This window comes from Punctularia strigosozonata (genome assembly GCF_000264995.1).
Source record: "Punctularia strigosozonata HHB-11173 SS5 unplaced genomic scaffold PUNSTscaffold_12, whole genome shotgun sequence".
NCBI lineage: Eukaryota > Fungi > Basidiomycota > Agaricomycetes > Corticiales > Punctulariaceae > Punctularia > Punctularia strigosozonata.
This window is the reverse complement of record NW_006767444.1, coordinates 737,760-754,920: the sequence shown is the minus strand read 5'-3', so window position 1 is coordinate 754,920 and position 17,161 is coordinate 737,760. Positions and strand designations below refer to the sequence as shown.

General features: G+C 55.5%; 5 protein-coding genes across 5 annotated transcripts; 4 read left to right on the top strand and 1 right to left on the bottom strand.

The window, feature by feature from the left end:
- Positions 1 to 311: 311 nt before the first annotated feature.
- PUNSTDRAFT_145765 (uncharacterized protein) lies at positions 312 to 3,681 on the top strand (the record flags this gene model as incomplete). Its single annotated transcript, XM_007386991.1, has 10 exons — positions 312 to 590; positions 656 to 727; positions 786 to 866; positions 1,347 to 1,451; positions 1,515 to 1,759; positions 1,820 to 1,855; positions 1,953 to 2,385; positions 2,439 to 2,562; positions 2,620 to 3,315; positions 3,371 to 3,681. The coding sequence occupies 9 exons, from the start codon at positions 312 to 314 to the stop codon at positions 3,309 to 3,311; spliced, it is 2,067 nt and encodes a 688-aa protein (XP_007387053.1). The 3' UTR covers positions 3,312 to 3,315; positions 3,371 to 3,681.
- Positions 3,682 to 3,964: 283 nt separating this feature from the next.
- On the top strand, positions 3,965 to 5,393 carry PUNSTDRAFT_91505 (uncharacterized protein). Its single transcript, XM_007386990.1, has 7 exons — positions 3,965 to 4,066; positions 4,128 to 4,193; positions 4,254 to 4,337; positions 4,413 to 4,505; positions 4,568 to 4,723; positions 4,787 to 5,076; positions 5,132 to 5,393. Exons 2-7 carry the CDS (start codon positions 4,187 to 4,189, stop codon positions 5,351 to 5,353), a joined length of 852 nt encoding a protein of 283 aa, XP_007387052.1. The 5' UTR covers positions 3,965 to 4,066; positions 4,128 to 4,186; the 3' UTR covers positions 5,354 to 5,393.
- A 92-nt stretch (positions 5,394 to 5,485) lies between these two features.
- Positions 5,486 to 7,765, top strand: PUNSTDRAFT_122265 (3-deoxy-7-phosphoheptulonate synthase). The gene is made up of 12 exons (XM_007386989.1): positions 5,486 to 5,811; positions 5,869 to 5,990; positions 6,051 to 6,173; positions 6,225 to 6,228; positions 6,284 to 6,359; positions 6,479 to 6,601; positions 6,671 to 6,766; positions 6,834 to 6,923; positions 6,985 to 7,122; positions 7,186 to 7,338; positions 7,397 to 7,485; positions 7,537 to 7,765. The coding sequence occupies exons 1-12, from the start codon at positions 5,707 to 5,709 to the stop codon at positions 7,603 to 7,605; spliced, it is 1,188 nt and encodes a 395-aa protein (XP_007387051.1). The 5' UTR covers positions 5,486 to 5,706; the 3' UTR covers positions 7,606 to 7,765.
- Positions 7,766 to 8,948: 1,183 nt separating this feature from the next.
- Positions 8,949 to 15,241, top strand: PUNSTDRAFT_106906 (uncharacterized protein; the record flags this gene model as incomplete). The annotated part of the gene is made up of 7 exons (XM_007386988.1): positions 8,949 to 10,163; positions 10,308 to 10,360; positions 10,415 to 11,403; positions 11,464 to 11,960; positions 12,014 to 12,228; positions 12,278 to 13,548; positions 13,601 to 15,241. The coding sequence occupies 7 exons, from the start codon at positions 8,949 to 8,951 to the stop codon at positions 15,106 to 15,108; spliced, it is 5,748 nt and encodes a 1,915-aa protein (XP_007387050.1). The 3' UTR covers positions 15,109 to 15,241.
- PUNSTDRAFT_73935 (Rft-1-domain-containing protein) lies at positions 15,192 to 17,069 on the bottom strand (the record flags this gene model as incomplete). Its single annotated transcript, XM_007386987.1, has 5 exons — positions 15,192 to 15,612; positions 15,662 to 16,025; positions 16,079 to 16,243; positions 16,336 to 16,571; positions 16,633 to 17,069. The coding sequence occupies 5 exons, from the start codon at positions 17,067 to 17,069 to the stop codon at positions 15,192 to 15,194; spliced, it is 1,623 nt and encodes a 540-aa protein (XP_007387049.1).
- Between the last annotated feature and the right edge of the window lie 92 nt (positions 17,070 to 17,161).

The window sequence follows — 17,161 nt, the reverse complement described above, 5'->3', positions numbered from 1 at the left end:
GCGCGTTTTCTCGCTCGCCTTTGCAACTCTCTTCGCGCGCCGGCCGGTTGGCGTCCTCGTCTCGGGTTCTTGACCATCTTTGGACAAACGTCTCGCCTCGTTGCAGCTGGATCTTGGTTGTTCCCTGCCCGGTTTGTTGGCGTTACAACTCCAGCGGCGGAGATCGTCGTTTTCCACTCTATCTCTACGCGCTTCCGACCGAAGCCTGCTTCAGGACCACAAATATCGGTCGACCTTGTCTTGTCAGCCCTGAGACGTCCCCTGCCCCGCTCTCCCTCCTGTGCTTGCTTGCAGGGACCAGTACCGAAGACATGCTCGCTTTCTCAACGCGTTCCTGTCCCACCCTCGCCCCCTCGGGCTCGCTTCACGTGTCGTTCCATTCAGAGGAGTCCCCAACGCGCTTGCACGCGCCTCTGCCCACCAGGTTGATGCTCAAGGGCAACGGCATCGTCTCCCCGGAGCAATCGCCCGTGTCCAGCATCAGCGGGTGTTCCGATGACTGCATGTCGTATCCTATGACATCCTCGCGCCGCACAGCCGGCCGCAATTCGTATGCTGAATTCCGGGCAACCCACAGTCGCGTCGTGCGTGTAAGTGACCCTGCCATCGGCGCTCCGGCCGTTCCTTGTCGAATGCTGATGCGCTCGTGCCCCAGTTCTTTAATTTACCACCTCTTGACCCCAATACGGTCTTCAAGTCCACATTCTCCTGCGCGCTTAACCACGAGGTTAGCCGTGCGATAGTATCGATGATTAAAGATCTTTGATGCTCATTTCTCTCTCAAGCGGCCGATTCCCGCACCTGTCTCGCTGTGGGTGCGCGACGGCGACGATGGTGTCTACGCTGTCTTTGCCGACCATGAGCAGGTTTGTGTTTTCTGCTCCAGCTCGAGATACTGCCCCTCTGCAATTGTGTCATCCGCGTTCGACTATGTGCCGGACCCGACAGGACGGCGGCGTGTTGCTGCTAAAAATGGGGCTCGGCCGGCTTCGTTTGCCCACGGATTTGATGGCACGTCCGCGTTCAGGGTCATCCCTTGGGGCTGTGCGGGATCCGTCAGTCGCCATGCCGGTGCGCTGCGAACGCCGGCCGATCGGGCCGGCAGGGATCGTGTTTCGCATTTTCCCTTTGAGCCGATCGACGAGCGATCGAGGGGTGCTCGTCATTCACGTCGGGCCACGAGGGTTCTGCAGCCAGGAACCGCACCCTTGGCGACGCCATCCCGCAGTCATGAATTAGGCTCGGTCATCAGCTAATGGACCTCCTTTTTTTATGTTACATATCGTTTTTGATATGGCTGCATTGATGTGACATGGACGCGGAAGTGCTAACGTCGTTGTAATTAGGCCGACGCCGCCCTCTCTCTCTCCGGTTCTTCCTTCTCTGTGGCCACCGCACTCGAACAGGAGCTCGAGCCTCTGTCAAATTTGAGGCGGCTTGATCTGCAATCGGCACGTCCACGCGATTACTTAAATTTGCTCTTCCTCTCTAACGCTGTGTGGCTCGAATAACAGGCTTCCGACATGCTTACGACGACCACCTCTGACACGCCCTTACGCCCCGACATGTACGCCCCACGAACCGCAAGCACGTCCATCGCCGGCCTCACGTCCGCATTGGACTCGATGCGACTGAACCCTGAAGTCGGTGCTATGTCGTCTTCGACTCACCCATCGGCTTCTTCAACCCCCTTCGCGGAATACACACTGTCAAGTAATCCTCCGAACCCGAAGTCCAGCTTTCGACTCGGCGACTGGATGTACGTATTTTTGGCGTTCTTGACGTAACTTCCCGTTCTAACGCCGGGTTCTGTCCACAGATGCGCTTCACCGACCTGCGCGGCACACAACTTTGGGTCAGTCAATCATTCCCCGCTTGTCTCACTTGATCCCCGGCTGTTTCGCCGCCACCCAATGTCTTAGTCGGTCCCCGCTAACATCGCCGGTTTTCAGTCGCAACATCTCTTGCATCGGCTGTGGCCATCCTCGCCCGAACTTAACCAACTCGACCGCGGCGCTCAACAGCGCCTCCCTCGGTGGCCCCGCCATGCGCCCCAACCCGTCGCCTCGATTTGTGGCACAACCTCAAATACATCCTCCTACGCCACTGCAGTTGGCGAACGCGATGCATGCGCAACAACCGCCCTACGGCGCGGCCGTCGGCAGGGTTCCGATGCCGCCGGCGCCCCGCTCGCCGCTCATCGCGAACAAACCGCCTGCGCCCTCCTACCCGCTGCTCACGCCCTCGGGACGCGCGCTGGCGATTGGCGGCAAGGTTCAAAACGTCTCGTCGAATCCGCTCTCGCCGTGCGTCATGTATTGGCCGGACAACGAGCCGTTCCCCGAGCAAGGACAGATCAGGCCGCCGGCCTCCGCTGGAATCCAGGTATGCTTGTTTTCTAGCGCTCTTTGAATAACGTCGTTGATTGACGGTAGCAGCATCCCCCTATCATGAACACCGGCAACCGCGGGCCCATCGAGCACCAACCGGGCGACTGGATCTGCCAGAAGTGCAACTACCTCAACTGGCGGCGTAGAAAAGTGTGCCAAACATGTTTCCCATGTGAGTCGCACCAGGTTGATTCTGCGCCGGCATTCGAGTTGAACCACGCGCGTTTAGATGCTGAAGGGAACGGAGACTCGATCTCAGCTGCCGTTCAGGCCGAGCGCATACAACTCCTCGCGAACGTACTCAACCAAGAGACCAACCTCGGTTCCGTACCGCTTCGCAGCCCGGCTATGACTCCCAATCCTCTTGCACAGTTGCCGCTCCGCTCGCACTCGGTCACGCCGCCCGTCGCTCATCACCGTCTGCACACCGGCGCATACCCCGCCCCGCATCGCTCGCGGTCTCACTACGACCTCGGTGCGCAGTACGCCGCCGCGAACCCCATCTACCAGACCTCCGGCGCCCGCCATTCCGTGCCGTCGTCCCCACTGTCCACTGTCTTCACGCGCCCGTCGACGCCTGCTGTGCTCGAGCCGCCCGTGGGTACGCTCCTGCCTTCGTTCCTGCAAGACATCGTCCACTCTCCCTCGTTGTCACCGAGCTCGACCACCTCTGCGGAGCTTTCCGTTGAGGATTATGAGGACGAACTCGCCAACGCCATCTATACCACTCAGGCCCAGGTGCAGCATCGCGTCTATGCGGGAGATCGGTCGCGCAACATGAGCAGGTCTTCTTCATCGAGCCTGCGCGCCCATCCGTTGGGTAATATATGGACTTTCGATGGCGAAGAGAGCAAGGTCCTCACGCGCACGTCGCCGACGAACGACCACGCCGCCCCCAATAATCGCCATTGTATCGCTTAATTCAGTATGTCTCAAATGTCATTCGCTCATGGATCGTGCATCTTACATCCCCATTTTAGACTATGCCGGGCTCTCGCTTCGTCTACTGCTCACAAATCGGACCAAGGATCAAGGACGCTTCACTTCACCTTCCTCTAGGAGTCAACAAAATATCTATTATCCTATTATGGGCCCCGCGCCCCCACCCCCCGGATCTCATTGCAACGGTACAGTCACTCGACACCATTCAAGCCTTTCCACCTTTATGCTCCCTCGCCTCCCTCACCCTTGCTACTTGGACGGTCTGCTGGACAATTGCATTTGGAGCCCACGTTTCTTGCGGTATCTTATCGTACCATTACTAGTACTATGTCCTACCCAGCGCATGTAGCCCCCCCATATATAAGTTATCCTATAAATTGGCGTCGTTACGAATGAAAATGGAGACGAGTATGGTTTCATGAGCATCCGGGGCGTCGAGCAGCGCGCGTCGAGGAGACCGCGTATTCTCACGTCTACTTCGGTGGGGTTTCGTCATTCTTCCTTTGACGCAGACTTCGATATTCCGACAAATATGACCGCAGGTCTAGTCAGTCTTTCACTCTCTCCGTCGCCTGGTTTCTGTATCAAGACATATGCAACCCAAGCTGGATCGTATGTGCCCCCGGTGGACAGCGCGTCGGCTACCGCAAGCTCCAGTGCCAATCGCTTGGACGGACCTTCGCATGTGCGCGCGATTCCGGTCCCTAAAGGGCTGAAGGTATTCATCAACATCGGTGAGTATACCCAAGTGTTGCATGTATGCAAGGTTCTTGCTCATAGACCTATGCGCCGTAGCATATGATCATGCAGTACCGTCTCCACCTCCAGGGTCGGAGGAGATAATCCAGAAAGCCATGCAAGGTCGGCGGTCCGAGAGATTGGGAACGCCACGCTCGAGCTCATGCTGGTAACTCTTGTCAGGTCAGGATCCGGACGATCCGAATAATGAAGGTGGATGGTTCGTGCCTGTCGTCGTCTCTCATGGTCGCGAGGCACAAGACAAAGGTTCGGACCCTATATGTTTTTACTGCCGCCCGAGATGGGAACGGGAGATTGACTGAGGGCCTGATGCTCACGCAGCTGGGAACAAGTCTCTCGTGTTCGATGCGGTGGTGAATAGCAAGCTCAAATCTCGGGCGGCTGCGGACACCGAGTTCCGGTTCTTCCTTGTTGGTACGTGCGTTTCATCCTCCGACGCGTACAGGGTAGCTGAGGGGCATTTTCATTTCCTGCAGAGCTCGCTTTACAACACATCGAATCCCAGTCCGGTATACCTCTCTCCAGGGACATCAAGACCCCCAATATCGCCTCCAAAGGCAAACTCGAGCCACGAACGGTTCTCGTTCCACAAGCATTACTCGAGCTAAATCCAAGTCCTGCGTACCAAACGGGTAGGGACCGTCTCGTTCTCGGACGTGTGCGTATGTTGATTGCGCTCCCTGTTGCATTCTTAGGCAACTCCCGCCACGGGACCGCGGAAATAATACCCCAGCCCGAGACGCACCAAGGAAAGAAAAAGCTCATTGAAGAGATTGACCCTTCACCGGTGCAGGATGTGTCCTCACCGAAGCTCAAGCCCAAAGGGATCCTGAAACGATCTTCAACGAACGATGGAGGGCCGATGTCCGGTCCGATAGTCGCGGCCGACGAGGCGTCTCCGAGGCTGTTGCAAACCCGAAGTCCTGAGTGGAGCTGGTCCCAGCAGGGTGATCAGATCCGAGTGGACATACGAGTGCCGGGAATGGTGAGTGCATTCATATAGTTCCCTCGGCACCTGTTGTAACTGAACTTCGCATCAGACGCGCGATCTCGTCTCGAAGTCCGCGCTGGATCTCGAGCCGCGGCGTTTGCTACTGGAAGTGCCTGGAATGTACTCGCTTGATGTGGACATCGCCGCAGCAAATGGGGGGAAAGCTGGCGTCAACAAGTTGCTCGACCTCAGCAATGCCCGAGAATTTGACGTCGACAGTGCACGAGCTGAATGGCGAGTAGCTGAGGGGATCCTTTCCTTGTATGCTTGATGTTTGTCCTTGTACGCGCTTGCAATCCGCCTAACCTCGGCCAACCTTTGATCACTGTGATGATATCCGTTTGTCTAGACGATGACCGTAAATAAAGCCGGCCATGCCAGTGGTCGGTGCTTTACGCGAAGCACAGCCACGTCAGCGATACGTGGATGACGTCTTATTTTCTGTGAGATAAGCACGTGCGATGACTCGAATCTGCAGTAAAGAACTGCAGATCTCCATCTCTTCTTCCAGCCGGCCCAGCGAGCAAACCGGACGTCGCCCTCAACGGCCATCAACTGATTCCGACGACCCGCAACAGAGGCGGTTGTACCCGATCGTCGCGGCCAGACCCAAAAGGACATAAAATGGCGTCAACCATCGCCCCGGGGAATGAGACGCCCTACCCCGAGCTAGAGCATATTGACCTGGAGAAGATGGAGCAGTACCTTCAGGATCGCAGGGTCTCTGGTGTACGAATTTTTCTTCTCTCTATTGTCCCGCGCAGCCTGAATGTCGCGTCTTCACAGTACGATCCCTTGATTCAACCGTCCCTCCTCCGCCATGAGCTGCCTACGAAATCCGACGCGCAGAAAACAATAGTTCTCGCGCGCTATGCAGCGGCACAGATCATCGCCGGCAAGGATGATCGGTCCGTATTTACCTGCGCGATACGTGCCCGTATATCTCTGACATCCGGTCACCTTGCCAGGATTCTAGTGATCGTGGGCCCTTGTTCGATCCACTCGACAGAGCAGGCCATCGAATACGCGAACCTTCTCAAAGCCAAAATCCCCGACTGGCCAAACCTACTCATCGTCATGAGGGCCTATTTGTGCGTGTATATTGACTTCGCACTCGCCGTGCTATACTGACACCATTCCAGTGAAGTACGTCAACGAGCGAAAGCGTGAAACAACGTGTAACTCATACTGGAACGAACAGAAACCGCGTACGACGGTTGGATGGAAGGGTCTCATCAACGATCCCGACATTGACGGCTCCTTCCAGATTAACAAAGGTAAGCACCAGATCATCGACACCATACCCTTGCACCGGGCCCAAAGCCTAGACATCCCAGATTTGGACATTGTTGTTTCCTTGACGTGGATCAACGGACTGATTCGGTTCTCCCCATAGGACTTCGGAGGGCGAGAAGTCTTCTGATCTCGCTCACACAGATGGGCGTACCTGTCGGCTGCGAACTGTTGGATACCATTAGCCCACAATTCATCAGCGACCTTGTGAGCTGGGGTGCGATAGGTACGTTAAATAGATACTCCCACTGCAGCGTCATGGGATCGTACTTATCATTTGCATCGGAATGACCAGGTGCACGTACCACCGAAAGCCAGTTGCATCGCGAGTTGGCGTCTGGCGTCTCCTTCCCGATTGGGTTCAAAAACGGCACTGACGGTAGCGTCACAAGTGCGTATGATACAACCTATCTCTCTTATTATCATCCGCTTCGAGGCTAATTCATGCTTTGCAACAGTTGCCGTCGACGCGATGCGTGCATCGTCTCATCCCCACGCTTTCATGGGCGTCACTGAACAGGGCCTGGCCGCCATCGTCAAGACGAAAGGTGCGATGTCGTCGGTCGTACTCTGGTTCTGTTAGCCACTCACCTGCGGGTCGAAATGTAGGCAACAAGGACGTGCATGTGATCCTGCGAGGCGCGAACAAGGGTCCGAATTATCATGAGGAGGATGTGCGCGCTGCCGTGGCTGCCATCGAGAAGGCGCGGCCAGGGCATCATCCTGGCATCATGATTGACTGCAGTCGTACGTGGACTGATTCTCTAAACAAGCGGGCGGGTGTTGACGTACAACCTTGCGTCGGGACAGATGGCAACTCGCAGAAAAACCACCTCAATCAGCCGCGCGTGCTCGATTCAATCTGCGACCAGTTACGTTCGGGTTCGCCGTATTCGAAGAGTATCGTCGGCGTGATGATCGAGAGCCATATCAACGGTGGAAGGCAAGACGTGCCGGCCGAAGGCGCGTGTGTTGTATTACGACGCTAATATCAGACCTGACTCTGTGTGTCTAATGACAGGTCCCTCCGGTCTCAAGCACGGTGTATCTATCACCGATGCTTGCGTTGACTGGCCTATGACGGTGGTCATGCTTGACAAACTTAACCAGGTTCGTACAATATTTGTTCTCCCCTGGCGAAACCACAAACCAAGGTTGCAGGCTGTCGGCGCGAGGCGCGCTGCGCTGGTGAGCGCGGGTTTGAAAGTAAATGGCGTTAACGGTGCATGAAGGCCGCCATCGCGATGGCGTTGATCATAAAAGGGCAAAGCTCAGTACCGCAATGCCCCCTGTCACGTTCCTGTCGATGTATACACACGTTATCTACCTCTGGATAATACCGTTTACTACCATGCCAAAGAAAGCTCTGCAGGCGTTACATGACCTACAGCATTCCCCCCGTCTATAGCCGAGCCTCCTCCCTCCTCGGCGTTAGTTCTGTTTTCGTGGGCCGCTTGAACGTCATCGAAGAATAAGGGAGTCACCGCTCGCGGACGATTGTATCGCAGTCCAATTCTAGGCCAGGCCCTTGAGTGGTAGGTGGAAAAGGCTAATTCCTCGGCAAGCTCCTGTCGTCCTTGGAACAGATCTTCCAAGCCCCTGTTTAAGCTCATCCTTCGGCGATCTCGGTAGCCGGTTTCCCGCTCCTCCATATTCGCCGGAAAGCTTCGCCGGCGGATATCGATCTCTGGGTAATCATATGTTGGGCTTCCCCGCCTTCCATTGCTTGTAGGATAGCGAGCCAATGGAACGAGTGGAATGAAAGGCGTAAAGTACCAGGCTGAATTCTGTCACCAAGGAAAGGGGCTCAGGGAGAGAACCTCCTCGGGGTGCACACCATCTCTTAGAGATGAGAATACTTTTGGGGGACGAATCGTTTCCTATCAGGTTCAACTCCATTACAAGTGGAAGAAAGAGATCGATGGCGTTGAGTGTCACCTGTATATTCTTGCATTGGATGGTACCCTAGTGCACTCGATCTGGCACAGCCGCTGCCAGCGGGAAATGGCGGGCGTTGGTATCTTCATCGCTTGCTGGAGGAGGTAGGGCCCCATGTGCAAAGCACCTGTTCTTTGTCGCGTCGAAGTCGCGTGGAATACTCACTGGGTGCTTGTTTACGTAGATGCGAGCTTCCTGGTGCACTTGCGGTTACTGGTGCGCATACTCCTCCGTGCATAGGAGCCTGATCGTCAATGGTAACTGGTATGGCTGCAGTGCCTTGTACTTATGACGAACGAAGGTAGGAAGTGACACAACGCCGTGACCGGCTTCAGCGTGACGTCAGTATGCTTGACGCGTAGCACGTGACGAGCATGTAACCTTCACGCTCGATCGCTCGGCCTGAGCTGGTGGTTGTTACAAGCGATTTCATAACACCGATCCCTCAGGTTGTTGCTGTCCTCAATCTCTATCCGGATAACCGAACACTGGCACAAGTGGAACGAATAGATAGAGTGTGAAGTGGTGGGACGTCATCTAGGCTTGGACCTCTTCGTGCGTGCCCGTATTCCTATCTTGTAGTTAGCCACGCCTCACGGTTGAGGAAGGCTATTCTATTGCACATCGTGCGATTGATGGACTATCCAATTCCAGTATCCATCATTGGTCCCGCCGAGTCCGCCATTGAACGGCTTCGACGTTTCTCGGCTGGAAAGTCAACAACACCTCAAGCAGGCCATGACTCCGCGCTTCTCGCCTCTATACGATCCGCACTAGCTGGTTCTGATCGTTTACCCAGCACCCTTGATGATTCATCAGCCCATTCCGTCGTCACCACGTACACCGATGAGCTGCCCGGCGAAGAGGAGCTCAGCTGGGATGACTATACTTTAGTGCACTCGGTGGGCGGCATTATCAAGAGGCAATGGAACTTCAAAGACGAGAACGAGAGAATACATTGGGCATGTCTCGGTTATCTTCATCAGAACTTCGAGTCGGGCGGATCTCCCGGACAAAAGAGTCAACATGCTCCGTCCGCATGGGCTAGCGCTGAAGCTTTCGGACGCCCTATCTTCGGGCCTTTTCATCGACAAGATCCAGATCACGACCAGAGGAAGGCAGCAGCAAACACGGTTGCTCGTTCGCGTGCTGTCTTCGTTTTTATGCGGAACAATGCCCACATCTACTTACTCAATGGCTTAACATACAGTCTCAGCCTCCCTTTCATCGTGCGCCGCGCTTGGGCAGCTTTTCCTTATGGTGTCATCATTCAACGCCACCTTCCTCAGACTGAGATTGACGATGCTGACCGTTCTGGCGAAGAACCTCTTCCTACTATCTTTTCATTGACAAATCCCTTCGCCGAGTTATCAGCAGTGGGCTTAACCGAAGGAATAAAAGGAGACGGCTTTTCCGGAGCCTCCCTCATAGACGAAGACAAACAATGCTCGAGTCCTCTCAGGTCAATCTCTCCCCACGATGTCGTGCTTGCGGTGTTCCATATGTTCGGTCTCGACGCGGCCGACGAGATCATGATAACCATAGACGTAGAAAAGAAGATCTTGACCATATGGCGTTACGCTTATGTCAAGCCGAAGGACACGCCTACACCGCTCCGTCCCAAGAGATCGAAGAAGAGCGGATCGAAGCCCGAATACCCAGACGAGGGACAGCCTGTTGAGGATGACGATACAGTACGATCAAGGTCTGGCATGCCGCAGAGAGCACATATGCCGTCACTGCCTCCCCTTCGCTCGGAAATGGCACCTTCATTGTCCACAGGGATTACCATGGAGGCGCTCATGGCAATGGCAGAAAACGATAAGCAAAAGGATTCGGAACCGATCGTTGTTCAGGACACCGCGTTCAGTCATACTCGTCAACATTCTTCAACTCGGAACGAACTGAGTTTTACCATGGATCGCATGGACCTTCGGGCAAAGAGTGATCTGCCCTCTTCTGACAGTCTACATTTTCCCTCGCATGCGCGGCAGCAGGCATCCTTCTGGGTGCAGAAGTTGTATGAAACAGATGTCACAGAACACGAGTGAGTGAAAATCGAGCTTCGATTTCACTAATCTAATTGAGCGGTGCATCTTAGTGCGCGTTCGTGGTATCGCATTCAAGTCACAATCTTTGACTCGCGCTGGGATGGGTCCTTTGAGAGTTCCTTGATCGCTATATGTCTACCAGCAACTGAGGATCTCCGCACTTTCTCTCTCGTTCGCCAAGAAGACAAATCATTCCTTGTATCACCCTTTAGGAACTTCAAAGCACGAGCAGCCGTCTCTGTAAAGGCAACTCGACCGAGTTGTCGGGATTTATTGATTCTGAAGCCGTCAGGTGCTACGGCACTCATCACGCACGGTCACCAGGAGCTGCCAGTAGTATTTCGCGACGGCGATCTCCCGAGCAACGAGCGAACATCGATGATGATCGACGACGCTGGTGTGAAACATGGGCCCATCTCTGCGTTCGAGAACCCTGCACTGACTACAGTAACATTGGCCCTTGAGAGCGGGAAACGCATGCGCGCGTGTCTGGATCTGCTGCCTACGAGCCGACTGGTCAACATGGTCTTGCTTTCGATGTCGACCGCCTTGCCCCACGACGACTTCTATGCCCTGCACTCTCATTTTTTGCGGCTGTGGTCGTCGCAAAGCTTTAGCCCTGCATCGGACGCGCAATGGGATTGCATGCGCAAGTCCTTGTACAACGTTCTGGGCTTTGATTCGTCGCCATCTCTTGTTGATCCAAACAATAACCCTTGGCTGCGTTTACATTCGTCAGGCTCGCACCGCCGTCACATCGGAGATCCCGTCCTTAGGAAGCTACGATTGCCACCGGCGCTCGAGGAGCAATGCGAACGTCCGACTGATGTCGTGAATCTCGCACTAGTTCGTCCCGCCCTTCTTGCACTGCATCTTTTGGGCGAAACTTTGCGTTTATTCATCTCTTGGCATCATCAACTGCTGCGATTGGTCCCTTTGATTTGCCGTCTTGCGCAGTTGGTTCGCCCGGAGTGGGCTGATTATTGGAAGCGCCTCCTTCCTTCGGCTGTCTCAGAGTGGCCTGATCCTTACGCGCCAGGTAAGCACGCGCAATGCACTTTCCTGCCGTCTGATGACTCAAAGCGACACGAACTTAAAGCATCGCATGCCAGTAACTCCACGCCGGCGACTGCTCTACCAGTCTGGCCGACGGATGAAACGACATCGTTGTTGAATCGGTTGAACGGTGTTCGCACGGGTGCAGATCTGTCTGATAGGGTCAACTTAGTTTCCACATTACTCGGGGACAGTCCCTCAGGAGCATTGGGGCGGGTTGATGTTTTTAGACCCTTGCGACATTTGGCAGCGGTCTTTGCAGCGCTCGCAGACCGCAGTGTTCCTGATGTTGGAAAACGCACCCAACATGCCATGCAAGTCCTCATGCGCCATGGCACAGGAGCAGAGACGCTGGACGGCTTGCCTTTAGGGCTAGTGGCACCGCTTCGGGAAGCTGCGCGGACGTGTCAATTTTCACCTCCTGCCAACTGGCCCGCAGAGGGATACAAGTTGATAGGCAGGAACGATCTCGCCGAAGGTACAAGCGCTCCGCCCGAACTCCTCTTTAACGATGGTTACCGTTCCATCAAGGACCATCTCGTGAGTGGCTTGTTTTGATGATCTTTGCCACTAGTTGATCTCTCTTGTTACAGAATTCTGCGAGTCGTAGACCGACTACTGAAGAAATAACCGCTAGGGCGAACGCCGCAGGGCCTTCTGAGAATTCTGGACCCACCGGCACCGAACTTGACCTTGAAGATTTCACTAAGATCAGGTTCGGGCAAGATCAGCGGATGGCAGAAGTAGCGCGAATGCTCTCTTCATCTCTCATTCCAGGGATCAAGCTAGTGGAACGACCGGATGCGAGGTTCGTGTCTCAGCAGGGTTCGGTTTTATACACGCTGAGTCTTTCTTAGCGAGCACGAGGTTGCGAAAGAACAACAACACCAAGTCTTACGAGTAGCAGAGAGGACTCTTGCCCTACCGTATGGAAGAGCGATGTTCACCTTCGGCTCGATGGGTGCTCTGCGCAGAGAGACTTACGCCATCCCGAAGATGGAGTTTGCTATTCGCTTGCTACCTCAGAACGTTGTCCTGCACCTCGATCAGACAACCAAGCTCCCAGCAGAATGCACGCAGTGGGGCGAGTTCCACAATGGGGTGGCTGCCGGACTACGCATCGCTCCATCTGCCACGGCCGTATCGAGCTCCTGGATCGCATTCAACAAACCCTCGGAATTAACACCTGAGCATGCAGGCTTCCTCTATGCCCTCGGTCTCAATGGCCATTTGCGAGATCTATTGACATGGCACACGTTTCACTACTTGACGCCCAAGCACGACCTAACATCTATCGCCATCTTGCTCGGGCTTTCAGCCGCTCATGTGGGCAGTGGCGACGAGCACGTCACGAAACTGCTGGCGATTCACACCCCTGCATTGCTTCCTACGCCAAATGTGGATCTTAACGTATCGTTAATGACCCAGACTGCCGGTTTGGCTGGCATCGGTCTGCTTTACATGGGCACAAAGAACCGTCGAATGGCGGAAGTGTGCCTCGCTCAGTTAACGCGACGGGACCTCATACAGCCAGACCTCACCAACGAGCACAGAGAAGCGTACACTCTTTCCGCCGCCCTGGCTTTCGGCATGATAATGCTAGGGAAGGGAGCCGCTATCCCTGCCGACACCCGACTATTGGAACGGCTACAAGTCCTCGTCCACGGCGAGAATCTGGTTACCAAGGACGGAACCCCGCGCAAGCCCACGTTTGATCTCAACCTCAGCTCACCAGCCGCGACAATCGCCGTGGGGCTGATGTTCCTGCGCACCGGTCGGAGAGACGTCGCCCACCTGCTCGCAATTCCGGATACCACAGTCGAGCTCAACGCGATCCAGCCGAGCTTCCTGATGGTCCGCGCGATTGCGCGGGCGTTAATCATGTGGGACGAGATTACGCCGAGTAAGGAATGGGTGAACGAGCAGATCCCGGTTAAGATTACCAATGCGCTGGACGTGAAGATGAAGGGGATTGCGGTAGACGACTCGTTGGAGCTGGCATACTATAACATTCTGGCGGGATGTGCTTTTGCAATCGGCCTCAAATATGCAGGCACTGCGAGAGAGGAAGCGTATCTTCTTGTCATAGGCTATTACGATCTGTACAGCCGTTTGGCATACACAACGGGTGAGTCGACCTGCCACGATACTACACGCGCCTGATTATTTTCTCCATACAGGCACCGCGTTCGACTCGCGCATTAAACGCGCGACGATCCGCGAGGGGCTAAATACCATCTCAATCGCACTCTGCATGATCATGGCCGGCACGGGCGAGATAAATTGCCTCCGCCGACTGCGGTACGCGTACGGGATGTACAACCAGCCGATCCGATATGGGACCTACCTTGCTACGCATCTCTCGCTCGGGCTGCTCTTTCTTGGCGGAGGGCGCTTCACGCTCGGCACGTCCGACGCGGCGGTGGCAGCGATGGTCACGGCGTTCTACCCGCGCTGGGCGCACAGCAGCTCGGATAACAAGAGCTACCTGCAGGCGCTGCGGCACCTATGGGTACTCGCTGTCGAACCCCGGTGCCTGATCGCGCGAGATGTGGATACCAAGGAGGTCGTTTACCTGCCAATAAAGATCAAGGTGAAGGACGATCCCAGCTCGCCAGGCGGGCCGACAGGCACAACACAACTGATCGCGCCGACGCTCATTCCGGACCTCGACCGACTGTTGTCCATCCGGGTCGACACACCGCGCTACTGGCCGTTCTACCTCGATCTCGCCCGCTACCCGCGCCACCGAGATGCGCTGCTGAGAGGCCAGACATTGCTCGTCAAGCGACGGACAGCATTCCTGAGTTACGTCGAGGACCCGAAGGGCGCGCGGAGTCTCTTCGTGCGCTCAGGAGCAGGCACTGGCGAAGCGGCGGTGCTCGACGTGCCCCAGGCGGGCGACGAGCGGCTGCACCCAGCTGGCGACATAGGACGGTTTATTGGCTCGTTCTCGAATGACGTCGTATTCCTCGCGTTCGCTGATCATCTATGTCGCGGGCCGAGCGGGGACGGAAAGGAGGAAACAGAGGCAGAGAAACTTTTCCGAACATACGCACACGCGAGCCTCGTCGACGCCGTTGTAGGCGACAAGCCGCAGGCGCTTCAGGCGCTCCTCACGCTTTATCAGCATCGAACTATGGATCCTGCCGAGCGTTTCTTCATGTTGCGCCTCCACGACCTTTGCTTCGCTCACGAGTTCTATCGTGGACAATACGAACGTCGTGCAGCTGCGGAGGGCGGCGCGGCGATGACAAGGCCTCCGCTGCTGCGTCCGTCAACCGTCGCGGGCGCCGTGCAGGCGCTCGACGCGCGGCTGGAACAGTCCACACGCGATGACGTGCGGTTTAAGAAAGCGCTCGCGTGTTACGCCCGTGGCGCACCGCCGCCCGAAGGTGGAGAGGATAGCGAAACGCAGCGCAAGTTAGCGTGGTACCTCGTCCGACGCGCGGTCCCGCCGGCACCAGTGCTCGCTCACTTGAAGTTGCTAGCAGCGCAGGCATACACGCAGTGCGCGGGGCGTCCACCGCCCGAGGGCACGGCGGACGCAAGTGCGCTTGAGGTAGGGATCAGGCAGGTAGCGCGGATGGCGGGCACCAGCGCTATGGGCAGCGGGAGTACGGCGGGACGAGGATGGACACCAGCGTCAGTGGACGAAATTTTTGACTTGTGGAAGGAGGGGGCTTGAGATGGTGGTAGAAGAACCGTAGATTCAACATGTTTCCTGTAGTGTATCCAGGGCAACCGGGTAGCTCGTTGTATTGGACATGGTCACGACTGTTTTCTAGTTCTAGGCATTGCAACGTACCTACCTGCTCGATACCACCATACCAAAAGGGTAATAGCAGCCAGTGTGCCTCCAACCGCAGTATGCATCACGACGGTTAAGCCCAACAAGCCTCGTCGCCCCTCCAGCACACGCTCTTGGACGTGGAAAATCCTTGCACTTCGTCGCACTGCAATGCTGGATAAACCCGACAATACTAGCACGGACCAGCCAGGGAATGTAGTTCTCCACCGCGGTCCTTGTCCTTGGTGTTGACGGAAGTAAGATGAGACAAAGCTAAGACAATAGACAATGCGAGCTGAAAGGTTGATGACGTTGGCGTACACAAGCGAAGCATCGCCGACGCCATATGAAAAAAGAGTGAGCGCGGCGGCTATGTAGACTCCCGAGAACACGGCCATCCATCTACGACCGATGAGTTCCTGCCCTAGAAAAGAGAGAGGTCTGAACCCACCGACTTTGCCTCTTGATGTCAGTCGGTGTAGCAACGCTTGAAAGGAATGCCTCGAGACCGCCGTTGATAGCTAGGACAGGGATATACCAGATCCATGCCTCGAGTACCTTCGGCGCACTGGTCGACAAATAACGCACAGGAAGTAGTATTCCCAGGGCAATCGGGAGGTAAAGAGGGCCAAAAGTCAGTATGATGATTGACAGCGCGAGTTGTGCGTTGAGGATGCCTGTGAGGACGCGAGATGCATCTTGAAGCGCGGCGCGATTTACGGAGCTCGTTGAGGATTCGGTTGCCAGCGTCTTCGAGAAGAATACTCTGAGCATTTCTTCGATTGGCTGGAATGCAATCCGCGCGATGAGAGACCCTGATGTTTGGGAGTTGAGTACCGCGAAGTACGAAGGTTCGAAGGTCGTTCACCATAATTCACAGCGACGGCATATCCTCCTTGGTCGGCTAACGGGCTTACTCTTGAAATGATGATCTTATCTCCCTCTGTCAGGAAGTGCTTGACGACCGACTGGTAGGTCATGTTGAGGGACACATGGAACATCGTGGAGTCAAAGAAGCCCATGACAAGGTGTGCTTGTCCCGTCGTTCTGTGCGGAAGTATAAGTCAGTGGTGATTGTATCAAGGGCGGTCACTCACGACTCATCCTGTGCCGCCTGTATGGGACGTCTTGGCACCAAGGCAACGGAGAAATTGTAGCTGAAGCCATATACTCCGAATATCGTCAAAGCATAGGCTAGCTGACCGCACGCGAAAGCGAGCAAAGCCCATCGAGCGTCCGTACTCGCCCCTTTCACCACTTTCACTTCCGCGACCAAGACGGTGAAAGTGGTCAAGGACTTCAATATCACGCCGAGACCCTCAGCTCGCACTCGGACCTGAGTGCGCAGTCCTCCCATTGTTCTGGAATAAAGCAACGTCGGTACGGTACATGAGTTTGTATCTCCATGGAATACACTGCTACCTGATGTGCATCGGCTCAGTCGCTAGTTCAATGACCGCAGCAAGGGCATAAAGAGCCACTGAAGCTTTGAAGAAAGGCTGACCTGACGTCGTAGACGACGAGGAACTGAGATAGAGCGATGAGAAGCCTATGGCCAAGGGAAGGCCCAGGAGAACGGGTAATGTGGAGACATTGGTGATAGCAAGCGGCACATTATTGACACTCTTCTCCTCGCTATTTGTGCGAGCCGGCCATGCACGAAGAAGACTGTTCCGGATACCCTCTCGACTGAGGAACAGGATAGTGCTCAAGAGGAGCTCGAATTGGATGGCGGCCGTGCCAAATGCTTGAGGCGAGACAAAGCGGAGCAGAGCTTGGTTGAGACCGAATGTGAGGAGTCTTGACAGTAATTGTAGACCGACAAGTAGAGATGCCGATGATAGAAACGTTGAGACCATGGCCAGCGCGTGTGCGCTGATGACGGTGGCACGAACGGAGATGCGCAAGCGCTGCGAGAATGCGTGATCGTGATCGTCTCTTCCAAGATCCC